This window comes from Seriola dumerili, unplaced genomic scaffold, assembly GCF_002260705.1.
Source record: "Seriola dumerili isolate Sdu_G_001 unplaced genomic scaffold, Sdu_1.0 BDQW01000081.1, whole genome shotgun sequence".
Classification (NCBI taxonomy): domain Eukaryota; kingdom Metazoa; phylum Chordata; class Actinopteri; order Carangiformes; family Carangidae; genus Seriola; species Seriola dumerili.
Genome location: NW_019174336.1, coordinates 5,188,419 through 5,210,895, shown reverse-complemented (window position 1 = coordinate 5,210,895; position 22,477 = coordinate 5,188,419). Strand labels below are relative to the sequence as shown.

The following is a 22,477-nucleotide window of genomic DNA, read 5'->3' as shown; positions in this document are numbered from 1 at the left end:
GTTGCATTCATAGTAACACAGCTGATAGACCTCTATTTGCCTGCTGCAACCTTTCCCCCTCTGTGTTGAATCATCAGCTGAGGATGATGCATTTGCTCTATTTACATTCTGTGGACTCTCATTATGGTGGTCACGTTAAAACACAGAGGTGTGGGCTCACATCAGTAAAATGAATGAAAATTAAGCTCATGCTAACACCCTGTCTGGCCTGGACACACGTCATTCAATCATTTCAGTCATCTGGATCATGTGTGTTGTACTAGTTGTCTCCCCCAAGCCATGTAATGATTCCAATCTTCACTTGAACACACATCACTGCGACCTCACGTCTATTTCTTCCAAATTACACACACACACACACACACACACACAAACACACAAACACACACACACACACACACACACACACACACACACACACACACACACACACACACACACACAGGGACAATGGGACCAAATGTACTATGTGTTGAGTTTTTAAGCAAAACAGCTGCAGTGCCTCAGTCAAACTCGAGTATGTTGGCAAGCAGCTACAATCCCCAAAATAAAGTCACTGTGTTGACCTGAGTTCAATATTTGAATAAAACAACTTATCAACTTTACAAAGCACCACTGCAACCTCCAAAAACTCCAATCCTCGCTTCTCTTCATTGGCTCTGTGTCCTCTTTAGAAATGTTTTTAAGATTACACTCATCACTTTTACGCCGTGGCCTATAGTCCCAAGTTTCATAACAGAAATGCTTGCAGCCTTAGATCCTCGTGCCGGGCCCTTCTGGCCATTTCAAAGTCGAGTCTTAAATCTATAGGTGCTTTTGCCATCAGGACCTCGGCTTTGTAACGACCTTCTGGAGGGGATAAAGCAAAATCAGTGACTTCTTTTAAATCACTTCTTAAAACCCATTTTTATAGACTTGCTTTTATATGATGTCATCTGTTTATCATCTTTTTATGTTTTTCATTGCCTTTTTACTGTTTCTACTCTCTCCAATTGTTTTTATTTATATTGAAGTATATTGTTTGTCTTTTCTCTCTAACTTTTCCTAATTTCTGACCTGTTTTTGTTTGACCTCACTGTCGACTCTCTGTTGTTATATTGTTGTTATTGCCTTTGCTTTGTTGTCAAAGCACTTTGTTAACTCTGTTTTTAAAGGTGCTATATAAATAAAACTCTTATTATTTTTATTATAAATACCAGTGGTTTATGTTCCAACATCTTAGCAAGATTCTCATTTTCTTAAGTAATTAATTGTTTGAGTTTGTCAACAGAAAATAAACCTGCTACAAGTCTGACAGGTGGCACAGCGGAGCAGTGGTTAGCACTGTAGCCTCACAGGAAGAAGGTTGTGAATTCACATTGCCTGTGTGCGTTCCCTCCAGGTACTCTGACTTCCTCCCACAAAGACATGCACATTAGGTTAACTGGCAACTCTAAATCGCCTGTGAGGATGAATGGTTGTTTGCCTCCATATGTCAGCCCTGTGATAGATTGGCAATCTGTCCTGGGCGAACCCCGCCCTCGCCCAATGTCAGCTGGGATTGGCTCCAGCCCCCCTGCGACCCTATAAGGATAAGCTGTATGGCTAATTAATGAATGAATTCTGATTGAATTCAATTAATCGTCTCAGTCCATTAAGCAAACATTCCAGGCAGTTTGTGGCTCCAGCTTCTCCAAAGTGTTGATTTGCTGCTTTTCTCTGTTTTAGATCATTGTAAACTGAACATCTTTGGGATTTGGACGGTCGATCCAAGACATCTGAAGACGTCACTTTGGGACCTGGAATATGTGTTGGGCAATTTTCACAATTTACCAAGATTTTATCAACTAAAACATTAATCTATTATGACACAAATGATTAAAAGATTAATTAATAATAAATCTAATCATTAGTCAAAGCCATAATTGTAATAAAGCAGCAACAAACCAGAAGTGGAAATGTAGGGTTTTTTCAGTTTTTTTCTTCTGTTTACAAAATTGTGGAGAATAATCATCAGTTAATAAGTATTGTGTAGTATATAATAAGTATTGATAAAATTATAATGATATATATCCCCTGTTTTATCCTTTCAATAGTAAAATAATAATCAATCAATGATATTAAAATGGCACAAATTGGTTTTTGGATGACATAAAGGTGATTGGAGCAGCTTTCTTTCAGTATGTCTTTTAGCTGAGATGGGTTCCCACATCTGTGTGTGCGACCACAGTTTATACAAGGTTGGGGTAGAAAGGGTATAATAGGTGGTGAATAGTGTAATTGCCCCACTGGGGGAGCCAATGATCAGAGGTCCACTGAGCTATTATCAGAGCCTCTGTGAGAGCAATTGCTCCCATGAAATCTCCTCTCCTGCTCATACAGAGAATGAGAGCTGACAGAAGGCCCTGGCCTCTCACAGTGTGATGGGCTCTCCAGACAAGTAGGCACTAATGGCAGACGGCGGAGGTCAAAGCAGAATATCAAGCACTGATGTATTAAAACCACAGGCGGAGGAGACATCCAGCTGCTTTCATAACGCACCGACTGAACGTGTGAGACACAAATGAGAAAATGTCCCACAGAGACACAAGCAGAATGACCAGAAATGGAGAATTTGGAGGCTGTGTGCAGAAGTGCACTGTGTGTTGTAAGTCCAGTGTCTTGTCTATGTGTGTGCATGTGTGCGTGCTTGCCTCGGCAAGGTGCAATAATTCTGGGGGAGCTGATAGCTTTGGGCCTGGAGAATGAAGGTAATAAAGCATGAGAGTACTCACCCAGTTCTGACAGAGGCACCACAAAGACTGTTACATCCCCCCTACACTTGATGTGTGCTGCACCTGAACTTGATTCGCTCCCCTCCACACATGCACACACGCACTTACAGTAAACATCTGCACAAACACACAGCTCCAGGGCTGCAGGTACAGTCCAGCTTGCTGACTAAGCTTGACACACACACACACACACACACACACACACACACACACACACACACACACACACACACACACACACACACACACACACACACACACACAGGGTTAATGGGGGGGGATGAGCTGAGGGCAAGGCCTGCATTACAACCCGGGCTCCTTGCCACATTAGCCTGGCACACATACACACTTTGTTATTTTGTGCGAAAGGACTAAAGGCAAAGACAAGACCATTTCTGCCACCTCCAAAATAGAAGCAATATGAGCCAGGACTGTAGAAAAAGGACCTTGGGAGAGGAACACAGAGTGATAGGTATAGGTTTGTTCAGCCAGGTGGTAACAATGAGAGTTCACCCTTTTGCTAAAAGATAAATTAGAGCTGCACCACCACGGTTCACTGTTTTTGTTCTTTACCAATTTAACAAAAGAATACATGGAGTCATTTTCACCTCTTTTTATGTCCCTACACTCCCAGATGATTCTTCCTGCAGGCTGCTACAACTTGAAAACATAAATAATGCTTAATGATAAAAGGCTACATACTATAAATAAGCTTAAGAGGATCAAGCTTCCATCTTTTTGCAGACATGGAATGACTGGCTATGGATGGATTTTCAAAACAACATACAAATCAGTAGATCAAAAGGTTAAAATATAAAACACTGCAGCAGCTTATATCTAATAAAACATGGCATTCGTAGAGTTTAAGTAATTCAACATTTTTGCCACAGTGCAGCCATTGAAACATGGCATCTTTGTTTTAATTATTTTACTCAAAAGCAAACTCAGAACATTAGTGATACTGTTATACCTGACTTTCTCTGTATCTTCTACATTTAATTGGGACTGAAATGATTAGTGAAGGAATCAATTGAAAGAAAACAACAATGTTGATGTGAGGATTCCCTACTTTTCTCTGTTTTATACCATTTAATACTAAATGTTTTTGGGTTTTGTCCAAAGAAACCTTTTGAACACATCACCTCTGGGCATTTTAAACTATTTTCTACCATTGTACAGACTAAAGGAATCAACAGAATAACTGATAATCACAACAAATTGTTCATGGCTAAGTTAAAATTAAAACCTAAAGGAATTTAAGGGGGGAAAAAAGCATCTCTGTTGCACGTTCAGAGACACAGCCTCCTGTTGTCTCTCTGTCTTTCTCTCTTTCACTTAATTCTCTCTTCTTCAGAGATCAAATGGATCACATCAGCAGAGGACACACAGAGGACTGTACAGGACACTGGTGATAATTGTGTATTGGATTCTGACAAAACACACCAGCTGTGGATGGATGAAAAGGTCCAGCTCAATCTTCTGCTGTCTGCCCCCTCCATCTCATCGCTCTCGTTTCACTTTTTCCATTTCAATCCGCTAATACAAACGCATCCCTAGCAGAAACAATCCACAGATGAAATAATCATCTCCCCTCAGCATGGAGTCAATTATCCGTCTGTGGCTGGTTTTAAGACTTTAAACATGCCACCTTGTCGGGAATCATCATCTGTGACGAGTCAGCAGCTTAGTTTTAGTTTGACTCTGGGAATATCAGAGGAGAATTAATGTGCCTCATATTCCCGCCACCACCATGAACCAATCAAAACAGAACTTTGATGTCTGATAGTCTGATGGAGGACATGATAGAGATATTACATGGGGCTTGACCCCAGATAGTGTCGCAGCACATGGGCAAATTATGTGATGTCATCTGAATTGTCACTCAGTCTTCAATCTTCCTAAGACCCTGCGGTCATCCTCTTCTCTCAGGGCAATAGTCGTTGTAGAGGCTCTGCAGGGCAGAGATCAGCCTCAACTGTGATGGTTTAAAAGGGAGAAAAAGATATGGATTGTGGATGAATAACTACCTGAGATGGAAGTTTTAAACATTATGTAACACTTTAATTTACACAAAATCCAATTACCTAAGGGTGGGTCACAGCGATTTGTCAATGCTGTGCACTGCTGGAAGTAAAACAAGGGGAAGGGAAGGGTATTCATCCAGAAATTCAGTGTCAGTCTTTTCTTTATCATGTTTTAGATGTTAAGAATTTCTGACATTTCAATTTTTACGCACATAAAAAGAAGTGACCAGAAAGATACATACTTCTTATAAATCAATTTCATGGGTTCATTATTTCTCTCTGTGGGTTACTGTACAATGTGTTATGGTTGTGTTATTTTATGGAGTCCTGCTGTAGCATAGAAGCCATTTTATAGTCACATGTTCCGTGCAACATTCAATCCAAATATATTCTCCACCTATTTCTCTCACAATAGGCAGTTGATATAAACATTTGGCTGTAAATCATTCAGCAACATGCTAAGTTCTGATTCCTCGCTGCTACTCTGCTGCCTGCTCTCAGACATTTAACTCCCTCCATCTCCCCAACATCTTCATGTATTAGCATGTAGTTGTTGGTGAATTTTGTATATTTCTTTAATATCTGTTTTTCATATGTTGTGTATCTCAGACCAAGGGGGTGTGTGAGCTCTGGGACTGTCAGTGTCAAACTTGGTCAAATTTGCTCCAGAGCATCACATGAGCAGGAGAGATAGCTCACCATCCAACAGTGTTGGAATTACTTTCATTTTGAAGAATAGGTTTTTACTGTATCTTGTTCATGCATTATGTTTTTTGTGTCCATCGCCACCCTCTCCCTCTGGAAATCTCTACTCAAACACATTGTTACCTCTTTCACACCATCAGGCTCCAAACCTTAGTTAGGAGCCCTCAGGTTGTTTAGCCTGGCTCCTAACTTAGCCAGTAACTAGCTTTTGGCCCGGACTGCTCTGCAGTTGTGTTCGGAACAACTTTATTCCCTTGCTGGCAGCAAACACAATTCCTGGCCTTTCAACACTTTCGTGTCACTATCTTAAGCTGATCTAGATGCTTCTTACTGACTACCTGTAGCATGTAGTTTTACTGCAGCTCAACACCATGTGGTACCTGCTCATTCAGACACAAGAGGGAGGTCTACTTCCCATAACACCTTGATGACTACATCATACTCACAGGTTACACACAAGGTGTCTGCCCTTAAAAGTTCCATATTTTAAACTTGTCCAGAGTTTTATTTGAAGTGTTGATCCATAAGAAGATATATTTGTGGTTTTAAGAACTAAAAACCATCTCAGTATAGTTTTACATCTCCTCTCTCAGGCTTCTCTCTGGAGCTCTAGTAACAACAGGTTGGTGAGCCAATCAGAAGAGAGGAGGCTCTGAGCCTCTTTTGGTCGGGGTTTGGGGGCATGGCTGAGAGCGGTGACTGCTTTGTTGTGACATCACAAAGTTACAGAAGTCCTGATGACTAATTTTAAAGGTTGTGTGCATTTCTCTGTGGACTGAGCGCTTTGATTCTTTCACACTATTAATATAGAACCTAGACCTGCTTTATAATCAAAGAAGACATCAAATCTCACTTTATACAATATGGGACCTTTAAAGGGGAATACTGGACTGATAACATTCCTGGCTGCACCAAAATGTTTGTGTTCATGAAATGATCAGAATTCACCTTTTAAAAACTGCTTTTAATGTGTGATTAAAGTCCTGCGCTACCTTCTGTTTTTCACTGTGTTTCAGATCTTTTGACAGGATTTACAGCATTAAGTCTACATGGAAATCCAACACGGGCAGAGAAAATTTGTTGCTGTTCACATCAAAGTTACCTGAATAACTGTAACACTCACACACCAGAGACATTAAAGATGGTCACAAACATTGATTTGACCACAAAGGCACAGTTGCACAGTTACACACACATTTTGTTCTGGCTGCCTCTGGAACAGGTAGACCCAACTCAGTTCCAGCCATGAGAGCAAAAACATCTTTAAGAGCCATCAACTGATGGATCTCCACTGTTTGTAATCTGTTGGTCCTCATGCAGGTTTACATGCTCAGATCACCAGTAGTGACTGACAAAGGGTGAGGGGGCTGAGCAAGGAGAGCAGCAGCCAGAGAGGGAGAGCAGCAGCAATTTGTTAAAATGCTGCAGAGAGTAAGTGGAAATGGTGAAAGAAAGTAGTCTGCGAACAAAAGGCTTTGCCCCCTTCCTGTCTTTTCCTTGATCGTTTTTCCACAACTTCAGTTTTAATGGATTTCTGTCCTGTGAGGGAAGCCAAAGGTTTTAAGGTTTGACAACATAATTTTTAAAAAAGAAACATGATTTGAGCCGATGTCAAATGACATACTGACATACTTGAGTAATAGAAGTGTGCAGTGGAAGGAAACACTGGTGCCAGAAGTATTTCCCCCTGAAGTTTTCTCTTTAACCAAAAAACAGGGTTAAATATAAGATAAATTCTAAATATTTCTACTCCATATCTGAGAAATCACTATGTAACTCATGAGCCTCAGCTGCTTTATTGCTATAAAGAAGAAGTCAGTCAGATATGGTAATCAGAGCTTTAAGTCCTTGTCAAAACTCAAGAAAAATATTGCACCAACAGTCACTGAATTCATCCAAAATTCACCCAGAAATTGAAAGCGAATGGATTTAGTCTAAAGATTGCTTTATTAGGACCTTAAGCTTCAGCTCCAAGTGACGCAGCGATTCTTTCCGAAATGCACATTTGGATTAGTCATAGTTAACTTCTCGTTCCTGTGTGTACACAGGCTTTGACTCAGCAAAGAACAAAACACTTTCTAACACAGTAGTTCAGCTTTGGTACTGATGATTCAAACAGGACAAATTCATGTCCATCCAAACCTTGAAGTTCTCCCATTGTTAGTCACCTGTCATTGTATAAAAAATATAAGCAGAGTTTAACTTCTGCACAGACTCCCGAAAAATTCCATATTACTTTGCAAGTCTATCAGATCCATGCAGGGCAAAGGTCTTTGTATGAATTTTGAACAGCTACATTGAATGCTACACAACACTGACTCTTGAGACTGAAAACCACACCAATAAAACAGACATCATTCCTGCATGCACAACAAGGTGACAACGCTCTCACTTGTTAAATTATTCAAACTCTGGAACCCTCGTCAGGCTCGGCTACTGATCACGCACCTTCAGCAGAAGAGTACATGTTGAATGATCTTTATGTGTGTCACTTTTACTTGGAATCAACACCTTATCAAATAATTACATGCATTACTTAAAATGTGCAACAGAGCTCCTTCACACCTCCTCCCACATTTTCCATCCCTCTTTTTTTATAATTTTTCTCAGGTTTATGCGTTAAGGTGTTGAAAAAATGGCAGACAGCAGATGGTACAGAGGAAGGAGGTGCGTGTGTGTGTGTGTGTGTGTGTGTGTGTGTGTGTGTGTGTAGGCAGGAGATAGGTAAGGCAGCTCCACAGTATCAAATAACGGCAGGGCTCCTCTCTGGTGGATGTCCCAAGCATAAAAGAGACATCTGGGCCGGCTAACGGATCACCGTTGGCCCTCGCTCTGTGTGTGTTGTGAAGTAAATAATGTAATCTGACAGACACACAAAAGAGGATTTAGCGTTCTGCTGGTGGTCGCTTGCCCAATATGTTAGTGATTAAAACTAGGCAATTATAAAGATCTTCACTACACCCATGTGATTTACACAGGCCTGTCACTCTCCTCTGAGGGCTCCCAGTGTTTTTACTTCCCTTCTGCTCTGATAACTCACACATCAGAGGAATTCACAACCTCCCATGAAGTTGTTTGCTCAGGAAGAGATTATTTAAATCATCCTCTCGTGCTTATGTAAGACTGTTAAATTCCTCTTCCTCCTCCTCCTCCAGTAGAGCAATCACTGAATGGCTGCTTGCATCAGGCGGTGAAGGAGATGTGTGTAATTCTGAGTGTGTGCGTCTCACTTCGGTGCAGTACAACTTACAAATCACAGAGAAAACGACAGAGCTTCAATCACAGGGAAACAAAAGTCTCCAACAGCTTCTACAATCACTAAGCTTCTTAAGATAATATAATCATGTATTAAAAATGTAAAAGAGGAAGCAGATAAGAGTTATCTCGTCACTGCCATGTTTCAAAGAAATATCAAAATTTTTTGATAATTTAATTAAGTGTGCCGACACTAAACCTCGCTGTAAATGATTACATGACTGTGATCATATTGGACTCATTTTAAATACAAACTAAAACTGTTTTGAATAGTGATAAGGGATGTAGTCATGCAGGGTTATCCTCAGCATTGTATGGCAGAGTCATGTCACCTTGTCTAACAGAAAAACCCTGGACCCACTGTCAGCAAAATTATCAAACTTTTATGAAATATATATATGTAAGGGAGAAAGAGCAACTCAGCCCAATTTCGCGCATCCCAGCTGACATTGGGCCGGGGTCCACCCCGGACAGGTCGCCAGTCCAGCACAGGGCTGACATATAGAAACAAACAGTCACTCACACTCACACCTATGGGCAATTAAGAGTCGCCAATCAACCTAATGTGCATGTCTTTAGATTGTGGGAGGAAGCCGGAGTACCTGGAGAGAACCCATGTGTATGTGTATGCGTGGTAGCTACATACACACCTCTCCCTGTGCCCAGTTCATAATTATACTATCAAAGAGCAACAGACAAAACCAAAGTGACAATGAACCTTCCAAATCCTCACTGATATTCAAAGCAGACCTCCTGCAGTCTCATGACTCCCACAATGGCTGAACACAGCCTCAGAGAAAAAAACCCAACCATCTCAACTCAACCATAAATCCCTTCAGAGGTCAGGACAGCTGAACGCTAGCGGCGCTACCTCTGATCAAAATTCCCACCGAGCGTAAAAAAAAAAGTCCGGAGGGCATCACAAGCATCACCCACTGACAAAAAAGAACACATCACTTTGCTTTCATTTTAACAATGTCATGTTTCCATTGCCTTCATTCTTACACATCTTACACTTTCCATTCTTTATTGCAAATTCAATAGTTTACGGAACAGGTTTATTTAATTGACTTTCAACAGATATTACAAATAGGGATGTCTTGAACTGATCTCAAAGATCGTCACCCAACCAGGACATTTTTTGGATCTAGCACTAGCTGATACTCAAAGGTCTTGGAATGGGCTGAAAAAAAAATTACCAGGACATCCTGATTTACAGAATAGGAGAAATACTGTATAACAATATAAAAAAACAATAGAAATATATACGAAAACTGAGGCTTGAACAACAAATCTTTCTTGACTTTTCCCCCGACTTCAGGTGCCAACATAAATTAAGACCTCTACAAGCACCTGCACAATGTAATGCATAATGCAACAGCCCTGCAGTCAAAATGTTGTTGTGAAGCTCAGTGTGACAGATAAGAGTTGACGCCATCCAGTTTTTGTGGCAGGTCTATATGGTGTTGTTAGATTGCTTTATACAGTGTACATGTTGATATTACAGCTGTATCTAATGTTTATTCGGTACACCTAGCTAAAACGAACACAGTCCTTGATCAGTGAGAGCAGATTAACTGCAATAATAACACTGCAAACTACAATCTCAAAATGGCCATAAAGTTGAATCAACACCTCTCTACAACAAAAGCTGTACACTATAACCTTCATGAGGGTAGGTTTTACTACACAGTTGTTGTATTCGACTCCATTAGTTTTAGCTAGGAGCACTAATAAACAGACAATTGGATATGTATATCCTCAGGCTTTTCGGTTTACTACACATTCAAACAGCTTTATTTGCACAAAGCGTGACTGTGGTCTCACCACAGGCCTTAAATAATAAAATCTCATGTCTGTTAAAATGAGAGAACCCCAGGGACTAATGGAATAAGTCATTTCCTGCCTGCAGACAGAAGTGACCAGAAATAGAGGGATTCAGCTCATTGACCGGATATTAATGGCTGCTTCCGGTGATTTAGTGCTGCGGAGACCAGGTGATGGATTGGGGACACCTTCGCTGTGAACTGAAGCATTCGGCGGCTCCATTGTAAAGCAATTAGACCGTTACAATGGAGTCACTTTGGCAGCGAATCAGTCTGAGGGACCCCAGGTGGGCCAACCAGAGGAGAATAAAAATGCTGCCTTAAGATGGATAAAATTATGAGATATTTGACGCCAAAGGAGGCAAAAGAGGAGAGATATTCCTGATTTAGTGCCAGGAACAGCTCGCAGGGATAAAACTGCATGTGTCTGTTAATGTGCACATGTGTGAGGGGGTATGGCCCAGCAAAAGCAAGTGAAAGTAAAATGGTAAAATCTATCATCTTCTGTATGGACAAGTGATGGTGAAAGTGTAGCTTTATATGAAAAACAAAAATTATTTTACAAAGATAAAGGAGGAGGAGATGGAGAATGGCAGATTAAAACATCAACAAGTGAGAAAGATTACAGCTTTAAAACGCTGCAAATGACATCATCTCCTGCCCTGCCTCAGACAACATATAAATTACAAAAAGAACGCCTCTCTGTGTGGTCCCATCATCTCCCATCCCTTCACCATTAAGCCTCCAACGACAGTAAACATTTCAATATTCATCAGTGCAGCATGGCACAACACAAAGCCGGTGAGACTTGGCACCCGCCCACTTAATTAAAGCAATTTATAAATATTTCACTTGTTAATTACAGAGAGGAATAGAACTGAGGAGCTGCACTCAACCTTGAGGTGTAGTGTTTGCTGGAAGGCCTGGAGAATATGATTTAAATCAATATTGTGATATGATATTTCTCCAATACTTGCAGTATGTTCATCATAATATGACCGGGCATAAGCAAAAATCACATGTAAATGATGAATCAGTTCATGCAGTGAGCTGTGTTCCACTGTTATGCACTATAGACAAAACTTCATTATTCATTGTTCCATCCATCCATTATGTTTCTGCTTCCTTTCCCTCCATTTTCTTTTTGCCAACTCCTTAGACTGCAGCCAAAGTATCTAACCAACACTCTTCTACCCTCCCTCCTGATTAAAAGCTTGAGAGACTTGCACTCCTCCACTTTGAGTAGTTGCTCACCTGAACTGAACAAAACATTTTTCTGCTGTTTTCTGTGAGAGAAAAAAATGTCTTAATAAATGTAGAGGTACTGATGTGGCCAGGTTTTGCTCCAGGTTTTGATAATTAAAAAAAAGTGCACACTGTGGGTAAAGAAGAAACAAACGCTGCACTTTGCCAACATTTATAACTGTGGGTTGAGTAAATGTTTCATTGCAAGGAAGCTTCTACAATCTGTGTGAATGTGGCAGTTCTAAGATGGTCCGACACATTATTTTATGCCAAATTTAGGGATTTCTTCTTCTTTTCAAACTTCTGGTCAACACAAGAACTGGTAGCTGATGGAAAAGGGAAATGTCTCTCACCACAGGGCTGGATCTGTATGGTCGACGGAAATTTCCCTCTGTCCTTGAGGCAGAGTTCAATCTGCCGAGAATTTAAGAAGAATAAGAAGAAGTGCTGATCCTCCAAACGTCAGCCATGACTTGTTTCATATGCATATAGCCACACACTGTCACAACTGGAAGCCGGCCAGCACAAGCTGGTGGCCAAATAACTGCCGGCCAGCGGAGCAGTCAGGTGCTAAGTGTCTTGCTTAAGGGCACCACAAGGGTAGTTTTTGAAGTAACCGTGAGTCCGCACTTTGTTTAATCAAGAGTTTCTGGTTGGCTGATCCAACACTTCAATCCACTCTCCTACATTATAGACAGCTGTTGACCATATAGAAAAATCAGCATTTCAACAGCCCTGTTTTACAGTAGAGTACATTTTATTAAAGATATAGAGCTTGATTGTATTACGGCACCACCGCTTTATTATAGCACCACTTTTCACTGCTCCCAAAAAACAACATGCTAAAACTTCTTGATAATGTAAAAATCATCTCACTAGTGTAAAATCATAATGAAGTAGTCACGAGCCACATTAAGAACACTGGGGCATCAGCCTTGTACTGGAGTTGTCCAAACACTGGCTAAAAGACTCAAATGTTATATATCGGCATTTGTCCATGGGTTTTTGTTGAGTAGCAGTAGCCATACAGTAATCATACAGTTAACTATACAGTCATAATGTCATGCAAATTCAGCCTTTATGCCAGTTTAGATAGTGGTCCTGCTCTATGCATGTTATATTCCGAGAAACACTCCCATTAGGAAAAATAGAAAACCATTCAATTAAATAAAATAACATGGAAACTAATTACCAGATGAAGTAAATTAAAATTGCTGTCTTGAGATACAGCTAAACTGTGATTATGAAAGTGAATGAAGCGCAATTCAATTAATTATGACAGATGACTGAAATGCAAAAGTTCTTAAATTATACTGCCAAATTCCACTTCATACAAAAAACTGTAAATTGCGTTATTGGCTGCTGTTTCTTGGTGGAGTCTTTTTTTTTTTTTTAAATGACTCTTTCAGAGAGAAATTATTGTCCCTTGATTCATTTGCTGTTGTGGGATTTTTGCTCAAATCTCGTTAACATTGCCTGTTTTTAAAAAAGCAAATATAATAATTAAACCCTGTGTGGCTAAAGCAACAAGTGCTGCGATTTAAAAAAAAGGGTTACATAATCTCATAAATCATTTCAACATGAAACATCTGAGAACCAACCAAAGGTCCCTTTATTTCATCATGAATAGACACTGTTTCTGCAGCTTTTACAGAAAACTGCATGCTTCCACCAAATACAAGCTGTACCTTTCATACAAATCAGAGCACAATGAGCACCGTAGGCCTGTCCCAAATCCAATTCTTGGGGCTTCAAGGCTTCAGTGAGAATTACCTGTGAATATCAAAATTGAAAAAAGAAAATTCTAGCATGCAAAAGGGCTAAGATATTAATTTTAGGTGATTTGCCAAATCACATGTTATATGCAAGTTTCCTTTGGCATATGTGGAGCTCAACGTCTTGGGGGTGATCTTCCTCAACTTTGCAAATTGTAATTTAAGCCGGTCATATGGTCATGTGTCAGTGCTGGTAACATTAGATGAGAGCTGTGATGCACCAAACTATCACTAAGATTAAATGTCTTTGTCTGAAAATAAGTAATAATAATTCATGCTGATGCATAATGAGTAAAGCTGAATTAATATTTCTTATTTCATTGGCTATTTGGTAATTTTGTGGTAATGCATATATACAGTTTAATAATAATTAAAGAAGGCAGCATTCAAATACTGATTTGAACATCAATTACCATCGCAACGGTCAAAGCTTTGAGGCATTAACGACAGCCCTAAAGCACACCATGATTTGTATACACATGAATAATTTGTATGAGTGCACACATTCACCAAAACAAGTCTTCTGTGATATAAAATGCCATTTGAGACCCTGGAGAAGTAGTTATGTAAACCAATGGGCTTTCAGAGACTGTAATAAATGGAGCCATGGCAGAAAGAGGCCAAAAAAACAAGTTATAGACTTTTTTAGTCTATTTAGTAAGTATTTTGTTTATCCAGGAAGCTTTATTGTGCATCCAGGTTTTTTTTAGCAATGTCCTCCCTCATATTCAGCAACACACATTACAGCAGGGAAACTTACCACTTGACAGCAAATCTGCAAATTTTTGCCACTTGATAAGTTAAGGACTAAATGTCTTGCTCAAGGGCATGTTAGCAGTAGCTGCTGAGGACTGGGAATAAGAAGAGAAGAGAAATAATTCACCTTTGCTGTGATTTCAGCAGCACAACATTTGTGCTGTGGAGTTGTCTAACCTTCAGGGTGCCTTTAGGCAACAATCAACCCCATGTTTATAGAAATATGCACTCCAAACTTATTTGGAGAGTTTGTATACAAATTTGCTGATCAGTATCATTAGACACATACCAACAAACGTGTGTAAATACAAGCCCAGAGGCCAGGCCTAAAGACACTGTACCTCATTTATTCCAGGCTGTTCACTGCAGTGCTTAATCAGCTACGGCAACATAGGTTCAGAGTGTCTTTGCACCCCAAGACCCTCAGATGCTCAAGTGACGCATGAGTGGTAACTGCTGCTGCATTGGAGCCGATAAGTCAAAACCAATTTGCCATCATATACTTAAAAATGTATAAACTTATGCTAAAGAAAAGTCAAAAGACCCCAACACCCTGTCCACCCAAAGTTTTTTTCCAGCACTTGTTTTTGGAAAAGGACATTTTGAAAATAAGAAACAATTTCAGACTCGAGCTGTTGGGAAAGTTTCCTTGAGATGCAAAAGAGAGAGAGTCCTCATCCTTGAAGTGAAACATGAAACACTTCCATTAAGGCAGAAAGTAAATCCTGTGCTGCCTGTTCATCAGTCCCATACTGTCGGGCTCTTATAGTGGTCAGAATGATTTTCTCTGACTGTTCGCATTGTTCAGCTCTTTTCCTCATCCTGACTTTCTATGAGAGCAGTAACTTTTGGCGGCTTGACAGATGATTCAGTCCCTCGTCCATCTCTGCAGTAAAGCCGTCAGAAGACACTTTCAGCTTGTTTACACTATCAGGAAATAATTTTGTCTGTGGTAGCTAAACATGTTAAACAAGCAGTAATCAAATCTTGTGGGTTAGACTAACTGTAATGTTTCCAGGAAGTTTTTTGTAAAGCACAAATAGAATGACGTTATAGGGTCACAAAACTTTTAGGTTGAACTTGGGATGGATTACTGGGCAAACTGATTCTGACAGCGAAGACAGCAGTTACCACAAGTAACGCCTCCTGTGTGGCTCTCCCGTCAAAAAATAAAACACACTCCATTACTGATATTTGTCCCACCCCAACAACCTGTTTCAAGAGGAATCACATCACATTAGGGAAGTAAACATGCTATTTAATGGTGTCCTTAAAGTCCAAATAATGTGCACTGGAGAGGTGTCAGTTTTGCCCAGTGCATAATAACATGTAAAGTGGGCTAAGCAATTGCAGACTCTCCACAGCGAGCACTCTGGTGCAGGTCTGCATGTTGATAACATCAAGCAAGACGAACCTCTGTCACAGCGGAATCAGCTCCAAGCTATGAATCAATTAAAACCGTCCTTAAGTTTAACGAGATTTCTATCTGCCTTCCGCCATCTAATCAACACACCGACCATTAGCAGTGTGCAGAGCTACTCTAGGCCTCTCAGCTCCCATTCCTCTGACTTGTGGCCAAGTCTTTGCATGTCAATGTGGCTGGCAGCAGCCCAGGTGTCGACCCAGAGAATTTAGACGAGCTGGTCTCTTTCTTTTCTTAAATCTCCTCACCCTCTGGTCCCTTTGCAGGCCGGTCATTGCAGCAACTGTCAGCAACTGACACCAAACTACAGTGTTTCTTTGAATTACTGTAGACAGCATTCAAAACTAATTAAGACAAAAAGGAATATAAGGGAAACATGACCAACAAGGTCATGCTCAGCCATCTTGTGTCTTCTCCGCTGTCTCTCTTTGGTGTTGGTCTTTGTGGCTCTACACCACCATTCTGCCTTTGTTTCTCCCTCTCACACCCCCTCAGAGTTGAAACCAATCAGATTAAAAAGTCTGAGAGACAGGCAGCCTGTGGCTGATGGTGAGACAAGACTGCTTGTCTTGTTGATGTTGTGGCTCTGGCTCCAAGACAACACAATTTATGTCCCAATCCCTATCCTGTCACATCTCCTGACTGTCCAGCACATCACGGAGATGATGATAAAGAAAAGGTCTAAATGCTGACTGGGTAGCTAACCTTGGCAGTGACTCTGGGGACCAGGGCCAAGGCAGGCTCTTAGGAGGAGGAGAGTCAGACACACAAAGAAATACAGCTGTAAGCCCTTGACTCATCCCCTGGGCCAAATAACAACCTACTGCTTTCAGAGGCCATCCCTGAATTCATCAGGCAACACAGGTTTGCTAAAGTGGAGCGGATTAAGCCTAAGCAGAGGTATACAGCGGGGAAAAAACAGTGTGAATGAGTAATGTGCTGGAAACAAAATGTGTTTCAAAGACTTATTTAAAGCCAAGCTTCTTGTTTGTGTGGGATTAGTGATTTCTTATTTGTGTGTGAGGTAAACAAGTGACTTTCATATAACATTCTGGCTAAGCAATGAGCAGTATTGTAGCTGCTGACAGACTCAAAAATCACTCAACACTTGGGGTTGGGGTATACAGTGCAGACTTTTAAAACTGCGTTCATCCCGTTTTTTGGCTTCTTTGCTAAAAAAAAAATGCCTGTTTACAAATCAAGCAGAGATGGATCAACATTATCATTCATTTGCAGTTTTGTTTAAGTCCACCTAGTGAATAAAGGTCCACTATTCACTCTTTTTAACTGTGTTTCAGCCCATAAGAAAAATATCTGGCTCTTTATCTGATAGATTTTCCACTTTCTTCACTATTTAGTCGCCAACTTTTATTTGTCTGCTATTACAGTGGGGATATCAGACCTTTTTCGATAAAAAACAGCTGCCTGGATCAATGCCGAGATCGAATCATATAGCATGCCATAAAACCAAAACTGAGCTAAAAAAGGCGAAAAAGGTTTGTGTGAGTTGGGTGATAACTCTCTTTTGGTTTGTCACCACAAGCCCTTACATTACACAGAGTCATTTGATTGGAGATTAATATAAAAATACTGACAGGTGGAGCTCTGAAGTTGGATACTCTGGGAGCAGGTGAGGACACTGGATCAGATGTGATTGCTGTCACAACTGGATTCATCCAGAGTTGAACAGACAGCAGCTAATTCAGAGGTGACATTTCATCTGTCAAATGTATCAGAAGCTTAAATTCAGTGGGATGTTTTCAGACTTGGATGGTAGCCTATAATGTGGCTATAAAAAAAACAATAAAAATGTTATATTGTGTTAAGATGATGATAATAGTAACTATAATGAATAAACAGTGGCAATCCTCAACTCTGGACGGCCCCAGGCAAAGACACCCACTGAAAACACACATAAACGTGAAGACTAGTGGCAGACTGGTCCCAATATGAGGGGACATCAGGGGACCCTTTTCCCCTTCCCCATTTTGCCCCTCCCAACAGAGCGCCTCTGTGAATAAAATTATTGTTGAAATGAAATGACATTTATCTGTTTATTCAAAGTGTTGTGGTTTGTTGTCTGTGGTCAGTTATTGCTTAAATCCAGTATTTAGGCTGTTCTAACGAGTAAGTGCTTTTAGAATCAATCAACAGCTCAATAATCTGTCCACAACTCCAAAGAGTGAAAAAGGGGTTGTATAACATGATGGAAATTGAATAGCTTTAAACTTCTTTTACACTATAGATAATGATTTCTTTCATTTACATCACATACCCTGCATGTTCGAACACATCACTGAAGGCACACGATGCTCAGATTGACTGAAATATTCAAACCTAAGCTGCTATGGCATCAGGCAGAAATATCATATACGTATGTCATCTGATATCTGAAACAGAATATAAAAAACACTTGTGTAGGTCTGTATAAGACCAGACAGGTTTGGCTGCACAACAGAAGTTTGTAATGACAAACTATTTAGAAGGTCTGGCAGAGTTTAAAAGGTTAAAATGATTATGGTTCTAAAAGCCTTTAATAACATTTAGTCTAAACCTAGAGGGCATAAAAATAACTGAAGCATTAAGGACCACCAGGGGGTTATTTTATATAAGCAAGGCTTCTCTTCTGTTGGCTGGGTGCTAATAACAGCACTAGGCCAAGTGGCAGTCATAGCAGTGTAACTAGTAGTCATAGATATAGACATACCATAGTCATTATGGACGGCTTAATGGTCTAAAACAGCTGCAGAACAATCATGAAAACAGGATTTGCTGACAGTAACAGTAGGAATAAAGATAATAAAGGAATACTATATTACAGAGAGATGTAGGCATCACACATGAGGAGAATATCTTTCAACCATCTTTTGGATTCACTTCTTCTTAGTCTCAGCTGGTTACATACAAAATGTAAGGAACTTAAGCAAACTCTCTAATCATTCACTTACATTAACAGGAATCAATAGCCTCTGCTCCACAGATCAGGGATGACTTTAAATGTGAAGAAAATTGATTGGAAAAATATGAATGGTTAATTCCATCATTAGTATTCTATCCAACGCAGTTTGAGATCATGTTCAATATGAGGTGCAGGGACGTTCTGCTGCAGTCTCCTGAAAGAATTTAGTCTGAGGAGCGGATTTACAGAAACTATGAAGACAAAACTAGGATAATGACCGCTTTCATTTCCATTACATTACATTTACTCATTTGGCAGATGCTTTTATCCAAAGCAATTTACAAGTGAGGGACACACAACACTAAAGCTTTGCTTCATCACAAAAGTCCACAAAAAAGCTATGTATGAACACATTGGGGTTTTGAGTTTCCCTCACAGATGTATTAACGGGACGGACTAAGCTCCAAATTGTTTTACACCACAAAATAAAACAGCATATTACAATAAAACCATGAAAATGCATTCATCGGGCCAACTCAGGGCAAAGGAGAGGCACAGTTATCCAGAGGATAGGGGATGACAAAATATCAGGACCTTGACCTTGTAACACCTGAAATTTTTGCTGAAAAAAATCAGTAAAAAATCAGGTATAGCATGTTCTCATCTCTTGGCATTAGGTGAAAGCCTGTATGGGGAGTAGTTTGGATTTACTGAGGGTCAGGGGATTGCCTTATAGCTGAACCCTGCATAAAGTGAATTACAAAAGTCCACACGAGAAGAGATAAAAGCATGGATGACTTTTTCAAGATCAGAGAAGGTTAGACAGAACTTAATTCAAGCTATAATCCATGGTTGTCAGAGGGAACAAGCCACTGACCTTTCAACTACAGACAACAACTAGACTAGCACTTTGGTGATTATTTCTCATTGTCTAGGCAGTTTTGTGTCCTATCTTTTAACTGATCAATAAGTCTTCTCTCAAAGTGTAAGCCATGGTTGCCTGGGTAGATAGAAATCACCGTGCTGAACCTTATAGTACAAATCTCACTAAGATTAAAATCTGTTCAAAAGATTGCCACAACAGTAAATACAATATGGTATATGGACATACACTATAAAAGAGAAATAATAAATGAACAGGTATGAATTTTCAAAAAAAAAAAAAAAAAAAAAAAAAATATATAAAAAAAAAAAAAATGAAATTAAGTAAAAGCAATAAATAAGGGAGAGTATGGTTTCTTCACCAGATCCTTTACAACTGACTATGAATCTCTGTGACATGAGTGTGGATAAATAGGTGTGAATGAGTACACGGTAAAACCTGTCCCGGAAAGAGAAGAAACTGATAAGATGAATTTCCAGCACAATGCACAGCTCACAGGACTCATAAAACCAAGGACCTTCAAAGGCTTCCTCTTAAATCAATTTTCACTGTACACAAATCAGACATGCTCTTTTATCACCTCATTTGCTAATAGGCTTTCTTTACACTCGCGGCATTGACAATAGTTCAAAGAGCTAAAGTAGTCCCAGTCTTTATTCTTACTTTATAGCGCCAGGGCTGTAGGGCCAACCTCCACCTCTCTTTCCACACTTTCACACAAACACATACTGCTCTATGGTTACCAGCTGCTCTCAAGGTGTTTAGTTACCTGCATGTTTTCCTAGAAGTAGTAGAGTCAGTGCACAGTTTGCACAACAGCGCTGCTGCAACACGTTGCCCACTCATATAAGAAATAGCCATAGCTGATTCCAGTCAATAAAATTATTCTCCCTGAACCAATCGGGTCTTGTTAGCTCCATGAGGTCAGTCTTAGACACCGAGGCCAAACACATAATTAATATGAGTCGGGATCTTATTATACACACGAGATGTGGGTTATGAGTACAAGGCCAGTGCAAATAGTCCCCATGACTCTGACATTCGTGCCAGTTCACTGAATTGCTGCTGGCTGCTAGATTTATAGCCTCTGTTAAAGGGATGAACGTGCAGGTTGTAATAGCTGTGCAAGTGCAGGTTTGGTGTAGAGAGAAAAAAGGCAAACTTACCTTCACTGCTTCAGCATGAGTGACTTTGTCGAAGACTTTGTCGTTGACTTTCATGATCTGGTCACCGATCCGGAGTCCCTCTTTCTCTGCCAGGCTCCCCGGTTCCACCAGGGACACGTAGATGCCGACCCCGTGCTCCGACCCGCCGCGGATGCTGAAGCCCAGGCCCTCGTTGCTCTTGTGCCGCTTCATGGTCACCTGCCGCAGTTCTCCCGGCGGCTCGTGGATAAAGTTCCTCCCGAGCAGCGGCACCAGGGGAGCTGTCCCGTCGCTGCTGGTGCTGAAGCTGTCCGGCGAGCCACGCAACGCCACCTGAAACTCAGGCGGGTTGCTCGGCGAGAAATGCCCCGGGGGAGTCGGGCTGGCGCTGGGGAAGTCGCCCGGTGGAGTTTCAGCGTTGCCATTGCTTGCAACTAAATCCGATTTCAAGTAGAGGCCCTCCGAGGTGTACTGCTCGAAGAGAAGCTGGTCAGAGCGGGGGATGACCAGCCGCAGCATGGGCAGAAGTTGCCGCTTGCTGGGTGCGTTGAGGATGACGTTAAGGGTCTGCACCAGGTCGTACACGTTGCGTTTGGAGTGGTAGACGTTGAGACAGTGGATGAACTGCTCCCTCTCGAAGTCGTTGAGTAGGAGGTTGAGCGCGTTGTGCAGCTTTCTCACGTTGGCCGACAGCGTCCGCGCGCTGGAGGCCACCGAGTTGGCCGAGGAGCTGAGCGACATGCGCTCCAGGTCGGTGCTGCTCATCCTAGCTGTGTGACCGGGACAAGGCGCCACACTGGTGCGGGTTAGAGAGCAGGCATTACGGGCTGGCGGCGCGGGTTCAGACCGGCGCTTGGCATCACTACCGCTGGAGGACGTGCACTCCGGTTATATCCATGCTGTCTGGCTCTGACAGATGCTCCACTTATTACTCGCAATTTGCTGGATAGAGCTCAAAAAGCGGTAACTTCAACGGGCAATTAAGTCCAACTAATTCAATTTCACAGTTGACACAAATTAATTAGCACTTACCATAATTAAGATAGCCTATGAGTAGCCTAATTGGATTCTGCAAACTTCATGTGTGAAACGTTGCGTCAAAACTGGACATGCAACAGCCTCGCGGAAAAGTCGTCCTACTCCGTCAGAGAGCTTATGAGCCACGTCAGGATCTCAGCCTCCGTGTCATTAGCTGCGGTCTTATTTTCCAGGAGGTCAGGTGGCTGCCGAGCCGCTGCTTCTCTGGTGTCCGCCTCACCGTCAACAGTTCCGCTACAGGGCGGAATAAACAACCCCAGGACTGAAAACTACTTGTAGGCTACTTGGTCCAGTGATGCTCAGCCAATTCAACAAGCAAAACCAACTATTTCCTCGACGAAGAAAGAGAAAAAGAAAAAAGTTATTTTTATGCTCCTGCTCAGCGTCCCGAGGAGTTCACAATATCCCGCTCCGCTCACGGTTTTAGTTCCAAACGACGTCAAGTTCACAAAAATATAAATATCCAGCAGTTTAACAGGACCCAAACGACATTTGCTCGCTGCCTGTGTTTTGTATTATCCGTCCGGTAGCGGTGTGGAGGTGACCTGCTGCTCGGCGTCTCCGCTTCTCAGACGTTACTACAACGACTGAGCGAAGACTGGCGGCTCCTTCGCCTCAGACCGTCCTCTGTCAGGAAATGACGCAGCCGCGTGCATCCACTGCGTTGCTTAAGACCAACAACATGCGCTCGTGGCAATGGCACAACCTGGAGCAAACAGGACTTTAATTCGACGATATAGTGGTCGGGTT

The 22,477-nt window shown here is 41.3% G+C and overlaps 1 protein-coding gene across 1 annotated transcript in view; it reads right to left on the bottom strand.

Annotated features, from left to right (window-relative positions):
- Positions 1-21,454, bottom strand: part of whrn (whirlin) — a 139,402-nt gene extending 117,948 nt beyond the window's left edge. The window contains exon 1 of the mRNA XM_022744586.1: positions 20,711-21,454. Within this exon, the coding sequence (XP_022600307.1) occupies positions 20,711-21,454 (744 nt within the window). The remainder of the gene's footprint in view (positions 1-20,710) is intronic.
- Positions 21,455-22,477: the final 1,023 nt, after the last annotated feature.